General features: G+C 40.6%; 1 protein-coding gene across 3 annotated transcripts in view; it reads left to right on the forward strand.

The window, feature by feature from the left end:
* The window catches only part of LOC133570279 (nucleosome-remodeling factor subunit BPTF-like), a 69,853-nt gene that overhangs the window by 17,684 nt on the left and 32,823 nt on the right, over positions 1-19,346 (forward strand). For 2 of the 3 annotated variants that reach the window (XR_012051225.1, XM_072916323.1), the window contains exons 5-19: positions 401-667; positions 874-1,041; positions 1,105-1,280; positions 2,308-2,484; positions 2,557-2,738; positions 4,746-4,877; positions 6,876-7,005; positions 7,163-7,298; positions 7,373-7,648; positions 11,126-12,785; positions 14,442-14,566; positions 16,131-16,259; positions 16,353-16,503; positions 16,567-16,606; positions 18,716-18,941. Coding sequence is in view for 2 of the 3 variants with exons in the window: in XM_072916323.1 (XP_072772424.1) it covers positions 401-667; positions 874-1,041; positions 1,105-1,280; positions 2,308-2,484; positions 2,557-2,738; positions 4,746-4,877; positions 6,876-7,005; positions 7,163-7,298; positions 7,373-7,648; positions 11,126-12,785; positions 14,442-14,566; positions 16,131-16,259; positions 16,353-16,503; positions 16,567-16,606; positions 18,716-18,941 (3,975 nt within the window). In the remaining variant the exon portion in view is untranslated. The remainder of the gene's footprint in view (positions 1-400; positions 668-873; positions 1,042-1,104; positions 1,281-2,307; positions 2,485-2,556; positions 2,739-4,745; positions 4,878-6,875; positions 7,006-7,162; positions 7,299-7,372; positions 7,649-11,125; positions 12,786-14,441; positions 14,567-16,130; positions 16,260-16,352; positions 16,504-16,566; positions 16,607-18,715; positions 18,942-19,346) is intronic. The other variant, XM_072916324.1, reaches the window with a different exon arrangement.

Raw genomic sequence — 19,346 nt, forward strand, 5'->3', positions numbered from 1 at the left:
AGGCTTGATCGCTGCAGTAGCGAAAACAAAACTTAACCGGGAAAGAAAAACTGGATTTGCCGTCAAAAAATAGAAGTTTTGACAGGTAAGCAGAAGAGACATAGGAGGGAGAGGAAGGGAGTGTTCACTTTGATGGAAAGAAATGAAAATAGGGAAGTCTTCTCATGCACGGCAAACAGGCTTGTGCTTGAGCATCTACTTCACTAGTATATTTTTGATATACTAAATACTGGTATCATATGTGTACTGTATCTGCTCCTCTAGTACTGTAAAAAAAGATGCCAAATATCGCTTAAACGGGTCTGAAAATGAACAGGAAGAAGCCAGTCTTATTTAATCCTGCCCCTTAAGGGTCCATGTCTCAGCAATCACTGATTCATCAATAATGTTCCCCTCCTAGAGGAGATCCTGGAGCGTCTGCGGGCCAAGAAGGAAGAGGAGCTGCAGGAAATAAAGAAGCGGGCTGCTGAGGAGGCCCTCAAAGCTCGTCTGGAGCAGCTGAAGGATGAGGGGGAGCAGGTGGACGTGGCGAAAGACCACGAAGACGGCAAGTTGAATGAAGGCGAAGGACATCAGGACGTCGACGTCAAAGAAGCGTCCGAGGTGGATGAGAAGGAGACGAATGGCGACGTGGAGGAAGAGAAGAAACATTTTGTCACTGCTGAAGGTAAGTCAATATGCTGGAGGGATTATGTATCAAACTGTATTACAACCGTTGACATAGCACTCCATAGCAGCATTTGTGTTGCATGTACTCCGCTCGGTCAGCAGAGGGAGCTGTAACCTAAAGCATGTCAAACATTGGCACTGCTGGACTCAGTACAGCTGTGCCAATCAAAGCTGGAAGGTTTATACCACTTTAACATTTCATAGTAGAAAACGCATCATCCGAATGTGTTCCTGCGAGTGGCGACGATGTCCCGAGTCTGAGCCACCCCAGCCAGGTGATGGAGGAGAACAGTAACGGCAGCAGGGGCCCTGAACTCCCTGACCTGGCCGACAAGTCCTCCCAGTCATCCCTGGCGAGCTTGGAAGACACAGGTCAGACAATTGCAGGATAAAGTCAAGTCATGTGTGCAAACAATGGACTGCTGTGTGCTGCAGGAGAGAGCAGGGATTCCACCAACGGGGAGATGGTGTGTCTGGGTAGTAAGAAGTCCGCTTCAACTCGCATGGTGACCCGACTGAGGAACCCAGACAGCAAGCTGAGCCAGATGAAGAGCCAGCAGGTGGCTGCTGCCCTCCATGAAGCCAACAAGGGCTTCAAGGAGGGTAAAGAGGTGAGAGACACCACCCAAACATACAGTAGTTATATGTACTGTAATGTGATTGATTGATTGATTGAGACTTTTATTAGTAGATTGCACAGTACAGTACATATTGACCACTAAATGGTAACACCCCAATAAGTTTTTACACTTGTTTAAGTTGAGGTCCACGTTAATCAATTCATGGTACCTCATTTGTAAAGAGGACATGGCATTAATTACAATCATATATTAGGCAACTTTAGTAATGATTTGGAGTGCATGAGAGAGTGCCATGGAAAAAGTCTCTTTCTTTGACCATATGGTAACTTATTAAGCAGTATATTGCACAGCACGACGTTGTAATAGCAGTAAGGCGCAAACTGCTCATCCAGCAATGATAATAAAGCTGCTGGATGCTGACCACTCAATATGCTATATATATATATATATATATATATATATATATATATATATATTAGGGGTGTGGGAAAAAATTGATTCGAATTGGAATCGCGATTCTCAGGTTGTGCGATTCAGAATCGATTCTCATTTTTAAAAAATAGATTTTTTATTTTTTATTTTATTTATTTATTTAAATGTATCAATCCAACAAAACAATACACAGCAATAACATAACAATGCAATCCAATTCCAAAAGCAAAGCCGAGCCAGCAACACTCAGAAGTGCAATAAACAGAGCAATTGAGAGGAGACACAAACACCACACACAACAAAGCAAAAGTAGTGAAACAAAAATGAATATTATCAGCAAAAGTATCAATATTAGTTACAATTTCAACATAGCAGTGATTAAAAATCCCTCATTGACATTATCATTAGACATTTATAAAAAAGAAGAATAGTGTCACAGTGGCTTACACTTGCATCACATCTCATAAGTTTGACAACACACTGTGTCCAATATTTTCACAAAGATAAAATAAGTCATATTTTTGGGTCATTCAGTTATTTGCTTCTTTTAGAGCAGCTAGAAGACACTAACATTATTAGTTGCAAGGCAAACATCATATGATTGCTATGTTTCCTCCCTCTATAGATCCTCGTAGTAAATGCACAAGGGGATGTCACCCGTGTCAGCACACGCAGCAAAGACGTGGTGATGAAGGGCATGATCTGTCAGTTCTTCAAACTGGGCCAGGAGGGCAAGTATCGTGTCTATCACAACCAGTACAGCACAAATACCCTGGCCCTCAACAAGCACCAGCACAGAGAGGCAAGTAGAAATGGCTAGCTGCTTGTAGACCCGCCCAGAATGTTCCTTGTGATTGAAATGTTCTTTCATCAGGACCACGACAAAAAACGCCATCTCTCCCACAAGTTCTGTTTGACACCGGCAGGGGAATTCAAGTGGAACGGGTCCATCCACGGTTCTAAGCTGATCACCATCTCTACACTGAGACTCACCATCATCCAGTTGGAAAACAATGTGCCATCACCGTTCATGCACCCCAACTGGGCCTCACACAGGTGTGGGAATCCTTGTCTCGCTCTTGTTGTTGCCACTTTCCTTGTCTCATACCAATATTTTGATGACAGTACCAAAATGTATTTTGATACTTCAATACTTTTCAAAATGAAGGGGACAACAAAAAAATGGCTTTCATTTAAGAGAAAATCTTATGATACATTAAACATATATTTCTTAGTTCAATCAAAGAACAATTTTGTCATTAAATAAGATAGTGAACTGTTATGATCTGTTGCCTGGATCATAGCTTGAACTTTATTTAGGTTTTGATTCACGTGTGAAATATATTTATACAGCGCTTTTTCTCTAGTGACTCAAGGCGCTTTGCATAGTGAAAGCCAATATCTAAGTTCCATTTAAAGCAGTGTTGGTGGCACTGGGAGCAGGTGGGTAAAGCGTCTTGCCCAAGGACACAACGGCAGTGACTAGGATGGCGGAAGCGGGGATCGAACCTGGAACCCTCAAGTTGCTGGCACGGCCACTCTACCAACCGAGCTATACTGCCCGTTTAAGTTCTGTTTACCTACTCAGTGGCCTAGTGGTTAGAGTGTCCGCCCTGAGATCGGTAGGTTGTGAGTTCAAACCCCGGCCGAGTCATACCAAAGACTATAAAAATGGGACCCATTACCTCCCTGCTTGGCACTCAGCATCAAGGGTTGGAATTGGGGGTTAAATCACCAAAATGATTCCCAGGCGCGGCCACCGCTGCTGCCCACTGCTCCCCTCACCTCCCAGGGGGTGATCAAGGGTGATGGGTCAAATGCAGAGAATAATCTCGCCACACCTAGTGTGTGTGTGACAATCATTGGTACTTTAACTTTTAACTTTGTTTCAGCACCCATGTTTTGGGTTTCTCGGTTGTCATGGGTACTGATTAGTGTTCCTGGGCACTAATCAGAGAGCTATGTAGTCCTGCCTTGTCGCCTCACTCAGTCCGGTGCTTTTGCAAATGTTACCTTTATTCCTTGTGTTTCTTGCGCTAAGTTCCGCCTTAGTTTTTCCTGTGTAGCTATCCCGTTGGCTTCCAGTGCTATATGCACGCTTCTTTTGTTTGTTCCGGCCTGAGAATAAATCACACTCTTACCTGCATGAAGTTTCCTGTCGTTGCGTCTGCGCCCTGGAAGAACAATCCACCCGGTACAGTGAACATTCTAATCAATTTCTCTTTTAGTAGGAAGTAAGCAAAGGGGTTACAAAGTTTTCTATTGGTCTGCTGACGTATGCAGTAACATATTGTGTCATTTATAATTCTATTATTTTGTCAAAATTATGAGGGACAAGCGGTGGAAAATGTATTATTAATTTACTTGTTCATTTACTGTTAATATCTGCTTATTTTCTCATGTTGTATCTACACTTCTGTTCAAATGTAATAATCATTTATTCTTCTGTTGTTGGATACTTGACATTAGTTTTGGATGATACCACACATTTAGGTATGGATGTGATACCAAGTAGTTACAGGATCATACATTGGTCATATTTACTGACTTTATAAACAATGAAAAAAAGACAAAATATTTTTAGATTAAAAAATATATATATATTGATGTAATCTTTGTAATATGGACTATATACGGCTCCTGTACTTGGTGTCGTTGCAGTCGATATTTGTATAGATTCACCCATTTGTTTACATTCAGGAGCACTTAGTGTTTATCTATTGTATGTTTGGTGTAGCATATTTAACTATTCCCCCATTTGTAAGAAATGTTGTTTATTTGTAGCTAAAACACTGGACGAATGTTAGCTGCTTGCTAGCTATGACACTTGCAGAGTGGCGCCTCAGTGTTTATATCTTCACCTTTAGTGTTGGTTTTTAAGCCATAATACCTCCTTTCTACCTATTCTGTCTCTTGTGCATGTTGACTTGAGCCTCGGCTAAGATTACCAGCAATGTCTTCAAAGGCAGTATAGTACCTTTTTTAAATCACGTATACCGTCCAATCCTAGTAGGAAGCACAATAAAGAAAATACGATGACCAGAAAGTGTGTTGTTTTTGTAGGACCAATTGGATCAAAGCAGTTCAGATGTGCAGCAAGGCCAGAGAGTTTGCTCTGGCTTTGGCCATCCTGGAGTGTGCCATCAAGCCTGTGGCAACCATGCCGGTCTGGAAGGACTCACTCGGCCACACCAGGTACACACACACACACATCATCGCCCGTGTTTGCATGTTCAATCAAGATCCATGTTGTTGTATGGACAAAATCAATAGGAATCTCACATCCCTCAGGGGAAAGGTCCTATTGGCATCATTTCATGTAAACCGCTTTCAGAGATTGAGTTTCAAATGAAAACATGGAGATACTACATTGAAACAAGCATTCAGTGTGTAGTCAGCCGGGGCCACTTCAGCAGTGATCCTGAGCAGATCACATGAAAAGGCCCACCCTAGCTGTGAGCACTAATATTTAGACTGTAGTACTTATGCCTCTCAACACAACACCCCCTTTTCAAGAAGCCATTGGCCTAAACTTCAAACCTTGGAGCTCAAAAATGTCTATGATCTTCCTGCCACCCAAAAAAAATGGTAGAGGTACTTTTGTAAATAATATTTTTCCACTCTTGCTTATAAGACGGAACTAAAATATTTCAAACATTGCTGTTCAAACAATAATAAAGTGTTTTCAAACAAAAACAAAGGGACAATACTACAAAACAAAAGTTGGGCATACCTAATTAGGTTTATAACTTGAATAGCTTTATAGATATAGTGGTAGGACATAATCACAATTAGGTACGTACCTGAGGACAGTGTCTGAACAGTGAAGGAACAAAGTGCTTATCACATTTTGAAATGAAATATGAAAACATTTACACTGCTTGCAGGTCATTTTGCAATAAAACTGAGCAAACAAGAATTCAAATTAACAAAATATAAATACAAAAAAGACAGAGTTGACTTTTTTAAAGAAAAGTGCAACAATGCAGTTGCAGGATTGACTATCTATATTATTTTATTTCTGGGATATTAACATTTCTTACTGCCTGTAGTGCGACATGACTAACTTTCCGCCTGTTACCTGTCTCTACTGAACAGTGCTGAGACACAGCTTTCTTTTTATCCACTCATATTAGTCCATTCACATATTTTAGCCAGAAGCCGAAGTGTTTCCAAACAGGGGACTTTAATGACAAAAAGAGGGTTTTCAACTTCTGGCTTCTCCTTGGCACTATCAAAGGTATGTGTCCATCACTTGAAGTGTACCATGTAGGTACGCCTCTGTATTGAAGTCCCAAATCCTTTATTAAAAAAAGTCAATTAGAAAGTGAGTAGCAAGGTAATTGTGTCTTTCCAAGAAAAAATCCTAATTTGTGGACCCGTTCTCAAACAATGGCAATAAAAACTATTGTGATTGTGATTTCCTACAGTCAAGCGTCATGTTGTGGGGTTACATGAGTGCTTGCTGCAGGGGAAGGGTTATTTCCATCATGTAGTATGAACAAATCCTAATAGTTTATGCTGTAGCACAATTGTATATGCTCCAGAATCCAGGGATCGCTGGCCCTTGCTTGATTGATCTCCAGTTAACTCTGTCCAAATGAATGTACTGCCGCCATTTCTTCCAGTATATACCATTTTTTCTCCCTCAGTCCTTCTGTCGTAAAATAAGTGGTCAGATTTTAGACTTCATTTGGAATAAAAAGACTCGCAGGTTTCCTAAACAATATTTACAGAGACCCAAATCGTCTGGAAGATTAGCACTACCAAACTTTAGGTTTTGGTACTGGGCCACCAACATTACCATCCCTAAATATTGGCTGCAATATGAAGCATTTGACTCAACTCAACCAGTATCTCTTGGGGCACTGGTTCACTCTACCTTCCACATTTCTGCTTCCGCTTTCACCAAAAATCCAATGGTAAAAACCTCATTCAGAATTTGGGTTCAGTTTAAGCGCTATTGTGGCTTACGGACTATTTCTAATCTTGCACCCATCACTGCTAATCATGCTTTCCCTGCCTCAATATTTGCTTGTACTTATTTGACGGATGCATGTTTTTTTTAATTTGATACATCATTTTTGTGGCGGGGGAAGAACATTTGACATGTGTTTGATTGCATTTGTGGACTGTATATGTCAATAAACAAAGGTTTGATGTCAGGTGCACACCTCTCAACAATGTTTTCAGGTTAAACCGCATGACTTCAATGGAGCGTGAGGAGAAAGAGAAAATCAAGAAGAGGGAGAGGAAGCTTGAGGATGAGGAGACGATGCAACAGGCCACCTGGGTCAAATACACTTTTCCAATTAAGCACCAGGTATGTCATGTTTGTTTGCATGTGGCTCCTCTCATTGGCTCTTAGATTGACAAAAGCTCAGTTGAGTCGTGACCCCAGCAGCCAAACTACTTGCACATTCATTGCACACACTCATCCTCTCCTTGGTTCTACTCCTCTTTCTGTGTCCTCTGTGAAGGTGTGGAAACAGAAAGGAGAAGAATATCGTGTTACCGGATACGGAGGTTGGAGTTGGATCAGTAAAACCTATATCCAGAGGTTTCTCCCAAGACTTCCTGGCAACACCAACGCCAACTACCGCAAAGAACTTGAAGGTCTCCACATGAAAGATTTGTGGCTGCGTGGGACGGGGTCATTAATAACAAACTATTCTTTTTGTCTTCCAAAGATGCTAAGCTTGGCCTGAAGTGCAGCCTTTTGGATTTGGGTCAACGGCCCAGTGTCCATGAACCTGAATGTCAGGGAGTCTCTGATGGGAACTGTGGTACCACCACAGTCAACTCACCTACGCCCACACACAATCACACCTTAGTTGGGAATTGGGAGTCGAGCAAGGAGCTGAAAAAGGAGACAAGAGAAGAGACATCTAATGAACGGCCTGTGGACCAATCACCAGCCAAGATGGAGTTAAATCCCCAACACTTACAATCAGATGATGAGCAAAGTAAGAAGACAACTCAATTTCATTTCCGTGTATTTCACGTAGTCACATGTCTTTCAGGAAGCTAAGGACCGGGGGGCATCACTATTATTCTTATTCTGTAGTGCATGGATACAGTGGAACCTTGATTTATGAACTTACTTGCTTCTTGAAAATGGTTCGTAAATTGAAAAAATGTATATAGTGAAGCAGAGTTCCCCATAAGAAATAATGTAAACACCAATAATTGGTTCAAGCTTTGACAAAAGACATATATTTGTGTGCGTGTGTGTATGTAAATATATGTGTGTGTGTGTGTGTGTATGTATATATATATATATATATATATATATATATATATATATATATATATATATATATATATATATATCTCAAACAAATAACAAGGGGGTAATGGATCAACAATCTATTATCAAAACAACACAACAACAATGGCAAGCTCAACTGTCAACGCGTGGACACACATGCTCTCAAAAACGTTAACAACCATGTTGCTACAATACAACATTTAAAACAGGAAAGACTTCTTTACCTTGCTGTCTCTGCATGTTTGTGGGATGCACCCAACAAGATGCATTCAAGGTGCAGGCGTTAGATGGAGAAGGGAAGGCAGGCGGAGGGAAGAGAGTGCAGGGACAAAGGGAAGTGTGTGTAGGTTCCTTCTACCTTCTAAGTCCACAGCAAATCCCTCCTTCTTTCTAGGTTGGTTTGTTGGCTTTTTTTCAACCCATATTGTGTAAGAAAATAGACAAAACTTGATGAGTGGCAAGAAAAGAAAGACGCTGAAGCCCTGTAAAGTGGCAACCGAGTAATGGACTGCATAGACAGGATTTGATTTAAGGACTCTCCAAAGTGTCCGTGCCCCGTGTGTACTGTACTGCACAGGAAGTGATGTCCACAAAATGAATGAATGAAGCGTTCGTACCAAGAGATAATATCAGAGAATAAGTAACTGGTTTAAATGTTGTGTTAACATTTTCACCCTGACAACAAGGGCTGGGGAATTGATCAAATTTGAATCACGATTTTGGTTTCTCACAATCATAAAAAGGAAAAAAAACAATTCCTGGGGTGCGCAACATGCCTGCAAACTCCTGAGCTTGTAACGGTGAAAGAGACGAGGAGCGAATAAGTGAGCACGTCTACTAAAAGTTTGGGATCTTACCATGGTTGCTACTTTTTATTTGACACAGCGCTAGTATGCCTAATCAATGACAACAAAACCAGTAAGGCATATCATTTCTGCATTCACGTAACAAATCACAGACTTTGCCAATAAAACGGAATACACTGTTTAACACAAAATATATCCCGAGGATTGACATAAATGTGAGTTAAATGCTGTCATTGTGAGGAGAAGGACATTTTTGGGGGAAAATAATAATTCAATATATAAAATAAAACTCAACTGCGCCATCCTGAACTAAACAATGTCGAGACGGCCACTTGAAACAGCAACTAAACTACTAAGCTAAAACTAGCAAGAACAAGCCATACACATTGTGTTGTTGTGAACGACATCATCTATGTAAGATCATTCCACAAACATGACAACACTCTTAACTTTTTTTTGAATAGCCTCAAGTCGTCTCCAAACTTGTCACGCTCAGAACAGCAGCACACTTCCCCCCTTCACAATAATAGCGCTGTGTGCAACATCCAGTCTGACTACATTAACATAGCAAAGGTTTCAAAAAAAGTACCTTACGTACTTAAAGCACTGAACAAAAATGATTACGCTTTGACTTTAAATTCTGCTACAAATTGTCCAAAGATGAATTGCACCGATAAATGTGAGGATGTTTGCATTTTATTAACCAACATTTCATTAAACGTTTTTTTTTTTTTTTACGTTATTTATGACGCAAAACGCTCACACTCTACTTCAGACCTGGGCAAATGAAGGCCCGGGGGCCGCATGCGGCCTGTTGAGCTTTTCAATCTAGCTCTTCGGACATTCCCAAATAATAGTTTTAGATGTTTAAGATGTAAAGTGTAGCTGCCATTATGATGTGCACTCATCTTTTATAATGATCTTCAACTATACTAAGTCTTTACATGCTTGGAATCTGCATCATATACTAGTTACTATGCTCATCTAATTACTTACTATGGTCATCTAATTACTTACTATGGTCATCTAATTAGTTACTATGCTCATCTAATTACTTACTATGGTCATCTAATTACTTACTATGCTCATCTAATTACTTACTATGGTCATGTAACGAGTTACTATGGTCATCTAATTAGTTACTATGGTCAATTAATTAGTTACAATGGTCATCTAGTTAGTTACTATGCTCATCTAATTAGTTACTATGGTCATCTAATTACTTACTATGGTCATCTAATTACTTACTATGGTCATTAATTACTTACTATGGTCATCTAATTAGTTACTATGGTCATCTAATTACTTACTATGGTCATCTAATTAGTTACTATGCTCATGTAATTAGTTACTATGGTCATCTAATTACTTACTATGGTCATCTAATTACTTACTATGGTCATTAATTACTTACTATGGTCATCTAATTACTTACTATGGTCATCTAATTACTTACTATGGTCATCTAATTAGTTACTATGGTCATGTAATTAGTTACTATGGTCCCTATGAGATATATCAGATTGTAGGTGGGGTTTTTGTTTACCCTTGGCGTTCATATTTCACTATGTTTGTTGTATTTTGGTTGCGTTTCGGTTGATTGTAAAATATGTTGTCAATATTCAGTGTTTTATCGTTCGTAGTTAATATTGTAAATCCCACATTCTTTATTTTCATGTACATTCTGGGTGTCTCATTCAGTAAAAAAAATGTCAAATTCCATTCCTTTTTTTAAGGCGGTCTGTCATAACATTTTTAGCTTCGAATCATTATTGTGAGGTTTTGTATTAGTGTTCCTAAAAATAGATATACCGGCCCCCAGACACACTTATATATCTAAAACTGGCCCCCCGAGTAAAATAACTGCCCAAGCCTGCTCTAAGGTGTTAATGGGTGTAAAACAACATTTGAAAAAATTAAGCAGAGAAACTTGATTTTCTTGTTTCATATTATCTAAATTATTTGTTGTTACTATATTTTATTTTTAATTTACTTTTGTATTCGTTACTAATTTCTATCCAGTTGTCCTTTTTAACTATATTTAAAGTTGAGTTTTTCTGGCACAATATCAAATGAGTGAATAATTGTGTTATTATTCATGAGTTCACTATCTATCAAAAGCATCCTGACTATTATTGTTCCATAACCATCCAGCCCTACTGTCAAGTCAACATAAATAAGATGAACAATCTGATATTGGTAATGACCAAGCTGATTAATGGATGATGGAGATGGGAATGTGCAGCATGAAACATCCAAGTTCCATGTCTAGTTTTGTCCCTTGAAGACCACTGTAGAAATAACATGTGCTGTAATAAAAGTGCTTGCTTAAATGTGAGATACTGTTACTTTTTTTTTTCCGCCAGTGCCCAGGATTAAGGAGGAGCCCGTGGACGACCCCCTTCACCCTTTTAACCATGACGTTGTGGACGTCAGCAAAGGCTTCCTCACCCGCATCCCTTACAAGAGGGTGAAAGCCTCCAAACTTGACGGCCTGCTGGAGCGGCGAGTGAAGCAGCACGCCATCGAAGAGCTCCAGAGGAGTCAGGAATCTGCCACCAAATCCTCGACTGCTTCAACACCTCCGCTTCACAGCACCCCCGTCCGGCCACGCTCGCCACTTAAGCCCAAGAGTCTGGCGCAGGAGCTGTTCAAAGAGGGTGAATGTGCCTCAGAGGAAACCCCTGGCGGGCCTGCAGATGTGGAGGGTGGCAGTCAGGCTCCGAATGAGGTGGCTTTTTGCCTTTCTTCAATAGCCAAAGACAATTGTAGTTCAACAACTGGAGAGGAACCTGCTTCACCCACAAAGCAAACCAGCATGGTTTCTTCACAACTGGAGCTGAACTGCCAAGAAAGGACTATGGGGCCAAAAGATTGCTGCTCACAGCAAGAAAGAAGTATAGACACTCCCAAGGGTGCACTTATTGAGGTAGCTCATGTGGACTTGTTAAGGACACTCACAAAAAACCCTGCCCTTCCTAAAGCATCCCTACAAAGCCCAGAGACATTAGGCTCAATGGAGCTAGACATGCAGGCTAATGGCACCAGGTCTGATGAAAACCTGGAGAGTAGACTCTCTCCTCTCCCTCAGATGAACGGTAACGATGGTTTAGGGAGTCCAAATAGCACTAACAGTACCAAGGTGACCAGCATTGGTCAAGGAGAGGATCAGGGTAAGCAACAAAAGCTTTTGCTTAATGGGGATTTGTTTCTTGTCAACAAAAGTATACACGCCGCAGAAAAGGAGACAGCTGAGAGCAACACAACGTCAGATTTGGACTACCGACCTCCAGTAAAGGTGTTGAAGCTGGAGAACAACATGGATGCCCTGACTAAGAGCTCTCCACAGCACAAATCAGCCACTCCTGCAGTCAAGGTCATCAGAATGGCGCCCTCTCCTATCCCCTCAGCAGAGGAGTCCAGTTTGAGCGATGAGTTTGCTGAGGAGAATAGTGAGAGTGGCACGACTACATTGGTCAGGCAAGTAACAACCACCACCACCACAACTGTGGTGTCCACAGAGACCAGGACATTGTCACCCAACACGTCTGCCAGGGATCCAACGTGCGTGGCAGAGAGCGCCGTGTCCACCCTCACCACCAGGACCAAAACAACCCTGACCAAAATGTCTTCCTCCAGTCCGTCAGAAGACCGCCAGAGTGAAACAATTGCACAGAAACAGGAGACGACCCTCTCATCCTCTGTCACGAAATCAACAACGGACCCGAGCGGTAAAACCTCAGTCTCGCATGTATTCCAGGAAGACTCCACAACCAGAGGCCGCGTGCGCCTCCTTAAGTTCTCCCACACCAAGAAGATGCGCTCCGACACTGCCCTTCCTTCCTATCGCAAGTTTGTCACCAAGAGCGAGCGCAAGAGCATTTTTGTGTTGCCGTACGACAGCTTGAAGGTGCTGGCGAGGCGGGGGGGATTACGTGAGGTGCCCGTGTTCAACTATAACGCCAAACCAGCCCAGGATATATGGCCGTATCCTTCACCTCGACCCACCTTTGGCATCACCTGGAGGTAAGACTTCCTTTTTCTGCACTTGGAAAATAATACTCAAATCTGAATTAGAAACTTTATTTTTGCATAGACTTTATTGAATTAAACAGCAAGATTGGAAGCAGGGAGAGGATGTCATTACCCAAATTTGAAAAGTCATTAAAACGCTTCATTTTTTAACCATTGTAATGTTTGAGTGCATGAGAAAGTGGAAAGGTAAACATAGCCATGTTTAAACCATACAAACCCCATATAGTTTTAAACGTACTCCAGCTCATAAACTTACAATAAAACATGCTTCTATTTCCTCAACATTTAACGTCCGTATTTGATGCACTCTGCTGTATACGTTCATGCAGGGTTTAGTGAGCAGCACACATACAGTCCTGATCAAAAGTGGACATACACTTGTAAAGAACATCATGTCATCATCTCTTATTTGTTTGTGATGTAGTGATTGGAGCACATACTTGTTGCTCACAAAAAACATTCATGAAGTTTGCTTCAGTTTATTATGGGTCTTCTGAAAATGTGAGCAAATCTGCTGGCTATTGTGGCCAAACAGCTCCATTTTTGTTTCATCTGACATCACATGGACAAAGATAAGACCTTCTGGAGGAAAGTTCTGTGGTCAGATGAAACAAAAATGGAGCTGTTTGGCCACAATACCCAGCAATATGTTTGGAGGAGAAAAGGTGAGGCCTTTAATCCCAGGAACACCATACCTACCGTCAAGCATGGTGGTGGTAGTATTATGCTCTGGGCCTGTTTTGCTGCCAATGGAACGTGTGCTTTAAATGGGACAATGAAAAAGGAGGATTAGCTCCAAATTGTTCAGGACAAGCTAAAATCATCAGCCTGGAGGTTGGGTCTTGGGCGCAGTTGGGTGTTCCAACAGGACAATGACCCCAAACACATATAATGTGTATAATATAAAATGTTGGTGTTGTTTACTTGAGTCATATTGCAGTCTACACATATCTCTTATGCGTGACTACCATCTACTGGTCACACTTATCATTACACAATGTACCAAATAAAATTGCTTTGAGGTCGGTAAGCAAAACCAGAATTATTCCGTGCATTAGGCGCACTGTCGAGTTTTGAGGGAAAAAAGGATTTTCAGTGCGCCTTATAGTCCAGAAAATACGGTAGGTTGTTGTCCAGTCGCTGGTAAAAGTCCGATTTTGGAAATTTGTTTCCATTTTTTAAGGGTTAAATGAGTGGTTTTCTTCTACTCGCCCCACATAAACCTCACTGTTTCCCCCTGCGGGCTGGCGTGAGTACTGCATACATGAGCAATTCTCCGCTGAATAGTTTCATCAAGCCTATTTGGATGATGTTCCGCAGGCCAAATGAAAAGCTGCAAAAGGAACAGGCCTGGTGTACGGTTGAACAAATAACCAGTTTGGAGATGCCTTGACGCCCTGAGAAAGTTACTTTGATTCAACCAGCAAGTTCTGATGCTATATGGGCATCCCCCAGAAAATATCATTGCGGGGTTTGATTAACAGGAGTAGACTGCATATAAAAGAAATGCTGCAGTGTGCATTGTAAACAAGCCAGTCAGCTGTCCTGCCACAATGGACGTGACACCAGCTACACCACTTTTCCTCTCAATACTGTATCACATTGTAGAAATGAGCCCAGGTGTAATCCCTCACTTTGTGTATGCAGATACCGCTTGCAGACAGTGAAGACATTGGCAGGTGTGAGTCTGATGCTGAGATTGCTCTGGGCTTGTTTAAGATGGGACGAGATGGCCGTCAAGCCCTCTGCGGCTGTCAGCACTGCACGGACAGGTAGAACCCCAACAACTCACATATCGCCCTTTTCTTCATCTCTATCGCCCTTTTTTTTCTTTGCAACTACATCAGCAGATACAATAGTCAGCCATAGAAAATGTCAAAGAAATAATTAGTGAAACAAATAAGTAATAGCCACGCCCTTCTTGCAGTAATGGTCGCCAGCAGCACGTTACCTTTGCTTACCCTTCCACTTTTTGCCAGGAAATCCACTTTTTATCCTTTTCCCTTGCATATTCCTGGGCCCATTTTGTTTGCTTTTGCTACTGCAGCAGTGGAGTCACTGGACAAGACTGGGAGCGTGGGAGGGTTATAGACATAGGGATGATAGAAAAGATATCCAAGCTTTTGACAAATAGGAGACTGTGATAAAAGTAAAGAAGCGCAGGCAGCAGCTCACACATTCTCATTCTTTCTGTAACATCAAGGAAGAAATGATGTCAGCCAGCTGGAAAAATGTCTCAACTATATAAACTATGTGAAGTAGCCCACAATTTGCAATATTTTAGGGTTCCTCACGTGGAAATCCATAAACTGCTATACAATTGAGTAGATGGTGAGTTATTATGGTGTCTGAGGGCCACACCGCAGTTATGTTTGGCCCCAGAGGGCCGCTTCTAACTTTGAATACTATTATTACACAAGTTTTTTATGATTTTACAAGTCGATTTTTTGAAAACTAAAATATGGTAAGTTGCAGTAAATGGAACAACAGTACTGCTGTTTTTATGGTTAAAAAAAAAAAAAAGGCAGCTCAGCTCATTTGTTTTTTTACTGTACATTTTTTTTTTAAATGCATTTTTCCAGTAAAATTGTGGCACCTGAGCTGCCAGTAAGTTTTTTGTTTTTACCGCAAATTGACTACTGTAGAGTTTTGGGTGTATTACTGTAAATTCCAAAACGGCACCACAGTTTATTACAGTAAAAAAAGTACAGTTTTTTTTCATTCAGAGAAAAATGCTGTAAAAACTACAGTAAATGTCACAATTTGACCATGGAATCTATTGCTACTTTTACATTGCACAATTTGATGGCTTATTATTAGTATTTATTTCTATTTAAAAATGTTTGAAATGTTTGATCATGTATTTTGGCATAATTAGTCAATATTTAAGTTAACATCATTTGGAGTACATATATTTTTCTTCTCCCAAGATAGAAAGAAAGAATACATTTAGTATGTAACACTACTTTATTGATACATATTATTTCCAAGTGGCGAGACACATCTGGCCCCCGGGCCTTGACCTTGACACATGTGGTGTAGAGAAATCCCATATTTGGACCAATGTTCCCAGGAGATTTCCTCTATTTTGAAATGCAAATGTGGCTGCTCCTCTGAGGTGTTTTTGCTGCTAGATTAAGCACAACATCAAACATTATGTTGCTACTGTTTCCTGAAAAGAATGTTGAAAAACAACTCTTGTCCTGCTGTTATATTGATGTTTAATATCAGCTCCAAACATGGGTTATTGGCCTTCTTGACGACTAATAGCGGGTGTCATCCCTGGTTGTAGTGTTCTCTCTCCACAATGATCCCCACTGAGCGCTCCTTGTACAGAGACATCAGACACTGAAATCACCACCACGGAGATCATCAAGCGTCGTGACGTGGGACCCAACAGCATTCGTTCAGAGTACTGCATCCGCAAAATTGTCTGGCCCCTCGGGGCTCCTGAGACCCCCAAAGGTAACACGTAATCTCTTAATCCAGGTATTGTGCGGCCCAGAGCCACACAAACCAGGAAGACAGCGTTTACCTTTTGTTTGGTGTGTGTCTCAGAGACCCACACCCCACAGAGGAAGGGGCTGCGCTCCAGTGCCTTGCGGCCCAAGAAGCCCGAGCCTGCCAAGCAGACGGGTCCAGTGGTGATGGAGACCTGGGTTGCTGAGGAAGAACTGGACCTGTGGGAGATCAGAGCATTCTCAGAGAGGTCACATCCTCATTGTGTCAGTGGTGGAGAAACAAATGTCTTCAAATGTCTTTTCTTACACAGGGTCGAGAAAGAAAAAGCTCAAGCAGCTGAACAAGCTAAGGTGAGAAGATATAATCCTTGTTGTATCCCTCCATACTAATGTTCAATCTTTGGCCACAGAACCATTCCATCCCATTCCCATTCCTGAGGTTACAATTCCATTCAAAACAATTTTCGCAATGAATTATTTGGTATAATAAAACGTTTTGGAAACAGCTTAGTGGTTAGAAAAGCTACTTCTGGTTGCATAGAGATGGCCTAAAATGTATTTTTAAAAATGTGAAAAGTGAAACAATTCTAATGTTTTTTTCTTTTTTTAAAACAATTTAGAATCAGGTTGAATAAAAAAATAACAGATCGGATGTTATTAACAGTACTGTGAATGTTTGGGCACCACTTGATTATTGGTGGGAACGATTCAATTCACAATCCATTCTCCATTCAAAATCAATTATTTTTTAATGCCATTGGATGTCAGTTCTATGACGAACTACATTCATCCATAAATAGCTCTGATATCTTTCTGTATTACTGAAGAGAAAACTAGTAAATGTTTGGGTATAATGTTATCAAACAAAACCAAAGTGGCTGGACAAAAAACATATTTTTTGTCTTTTTAAATCAATTTTTGATTTTTTTTAATCGGTTAAGAATCGTTACACAATACACATAAGAATCGCGAGTCATTCGAAAATAAAACAATTTTTGACACCCCTGCTTATTTACCTGAACCACAAAACAGCGGTTTGTTACTTCTGAAATGTAAAAGGTCATTATACCTGATAATAATTTAGAGTGCATGGAAAAGTAGGTAAGAAAACATAGCTGTCTTTAATCACATGGTGGTTTATTAGGAAGGAAATTGCACAGAACCAATCATGTAAAAACTGCTGAGTCAGCATTAATGACTTGATTGTAAACAACACTACAGCAAGTTTCACACCAACAGCAATGCAGATGTACTTAAAACTGTTGGATGCTGACCACTTTTGAAACTTTATATCAGGCCTGGGCAATTATTTTGACTGAATGTAGAGAAAAAAAAGTGTCTGGGGAGCCGGTATATCTATTTCTAGGAACACTAATACAAACCCTCACAATAATGTCTGATTGAAAGCTAAAAATGTTATGACAGGCCGCATTAAAAAACGGAATGGAATTTGACATTTTCTGAATGTACATGAAAATAAAGGTTTTACAACATTAACTATGAAGGATAAAACATTGAAAATTGACAATATATGAACTCTCTCTGTCCACATATTTTACAATCAAGCGAAACACAACAAACACAGTGAAATATGAACGTGAAGTGTAAAAAACCCCACCTACAATCTGATATATGTGATATATCACTAAGCTTTACATCTTTGTTGTCAAAATCTCCTTCCACGTCTGTCCCTGACACCCACATTTCACACTCTGTGGAAACACTGCTTGGTGCCTCGTCTGACCTGCTGTGACTTACATCACCATAGTAACTCATTACATCGCCATGGTAACTCATTACATCACCATGGTAACTCATTACATCACCATAGTAACTCATTACATGACCATAGTAAGTACCGGTAATTAGATGACCATAGTAACTAATTAGATGACCATAGTAACTAATTAGATGAGCATAGTAAGTAATTAGATGACCAATAGTAACTAATTAGATGACCAATAGTAAGTAATTAGATGACCAATAGTAAGTAATTAGATGAGCATAGTAACTAGTATATGATGCAGATTCCAAGCATGTAAAGACTTAGTATAGTTGAAGATCATTATAAAAGATGAGTGCACATCATAATGGCAGCTACACTTTACATCTTAAACATCTAATACATTATTTGGGAATGTCCGGCGGGCCAGATTGAAAAGCTTAACGGGCCCCATGCGGCCCCGGGGCCTTAATTTGCCCAGGTCTGCTTTAGATAGATGGAAACTTTGCTGATCCCAAGGGAAATCCAAATGTAGATACTGTTATCTTGTGGCGTTGATAAACTATTCCGAGGGGTTGCCTACAGCCAGTGTTGGAAAATGTTTTTGAGCACACAGCAACTTTAGAAGATTTGACTGTTCGAGGCATTCATTTGGAGAAATGACAGTACATTGGGTTCATAACCTCCTGTTTTTCTTTGAATGATGTATATACCGTGTACATGAACTTACCTTTCAGAAACGTCTGGAGCAGAAACCAGGCTCGGTCACGGCTACTCCCACAGGAACTCCCGCAACACCCGTCGTGACACCGAAGGCCGTGGTGGGTTCCACGCCAGGACAGGGAACTGCGAGCGCTAAGGTGGTGCTGACCTCCAAGGTGGGCGGCCCGGTCAAATATCAGCAGAACAAGAACTTCCAGCAATCGTTTGCCACTTGGATTAAACAGGGTCAAGGCACACAAGGTACACCCTTAAACATCTTTCAAGCAAATTTGTAAACATGAATCATTCATGCTTGGAGGGCTACTCAATGCATCTAACTTCAGGTCATTCAACTCCCTTCTCTTTTAGTCTTTTTTTCTATATTCTACTCTAGACTTTTGACTTTTGCTTGATTTATTTGCTCGGAGTTACAGGAGCACTAAGATGTTTTTGCAGAAAAAAGCTAGTCAAAAATCAATATTTTTAAGAATCCACTGCAAAAATGTGAGTCCCTCACAAGTTTAGTTTTTTTAATTGAATTTACTAAAGAAGGTGAAAGAATGACTGAAGTACCAACACTTACAGTAAGTTACATGAATTACATTATGGAAACAATTGTATGTGTGTAAAAGAAGAGGACTTAAAAAGGTGCCCTGAGGAACACCT

Source organism: Nerophis lumbriciformis, linkage group LG27 (assembly GCF_033978685.3).
Source record: "Nerophis lumbriciformis linkage group LG27, RoL_Nlum_v2.1, whole genome shotgun sequence".
Classification (NCBI taxonomy): Eukaryota; Metazoa; Chordata; class Actinopteri; order Syngnathiformes; family Syngnathidae; genus Nerophis; species Nerophis lumbriciformis.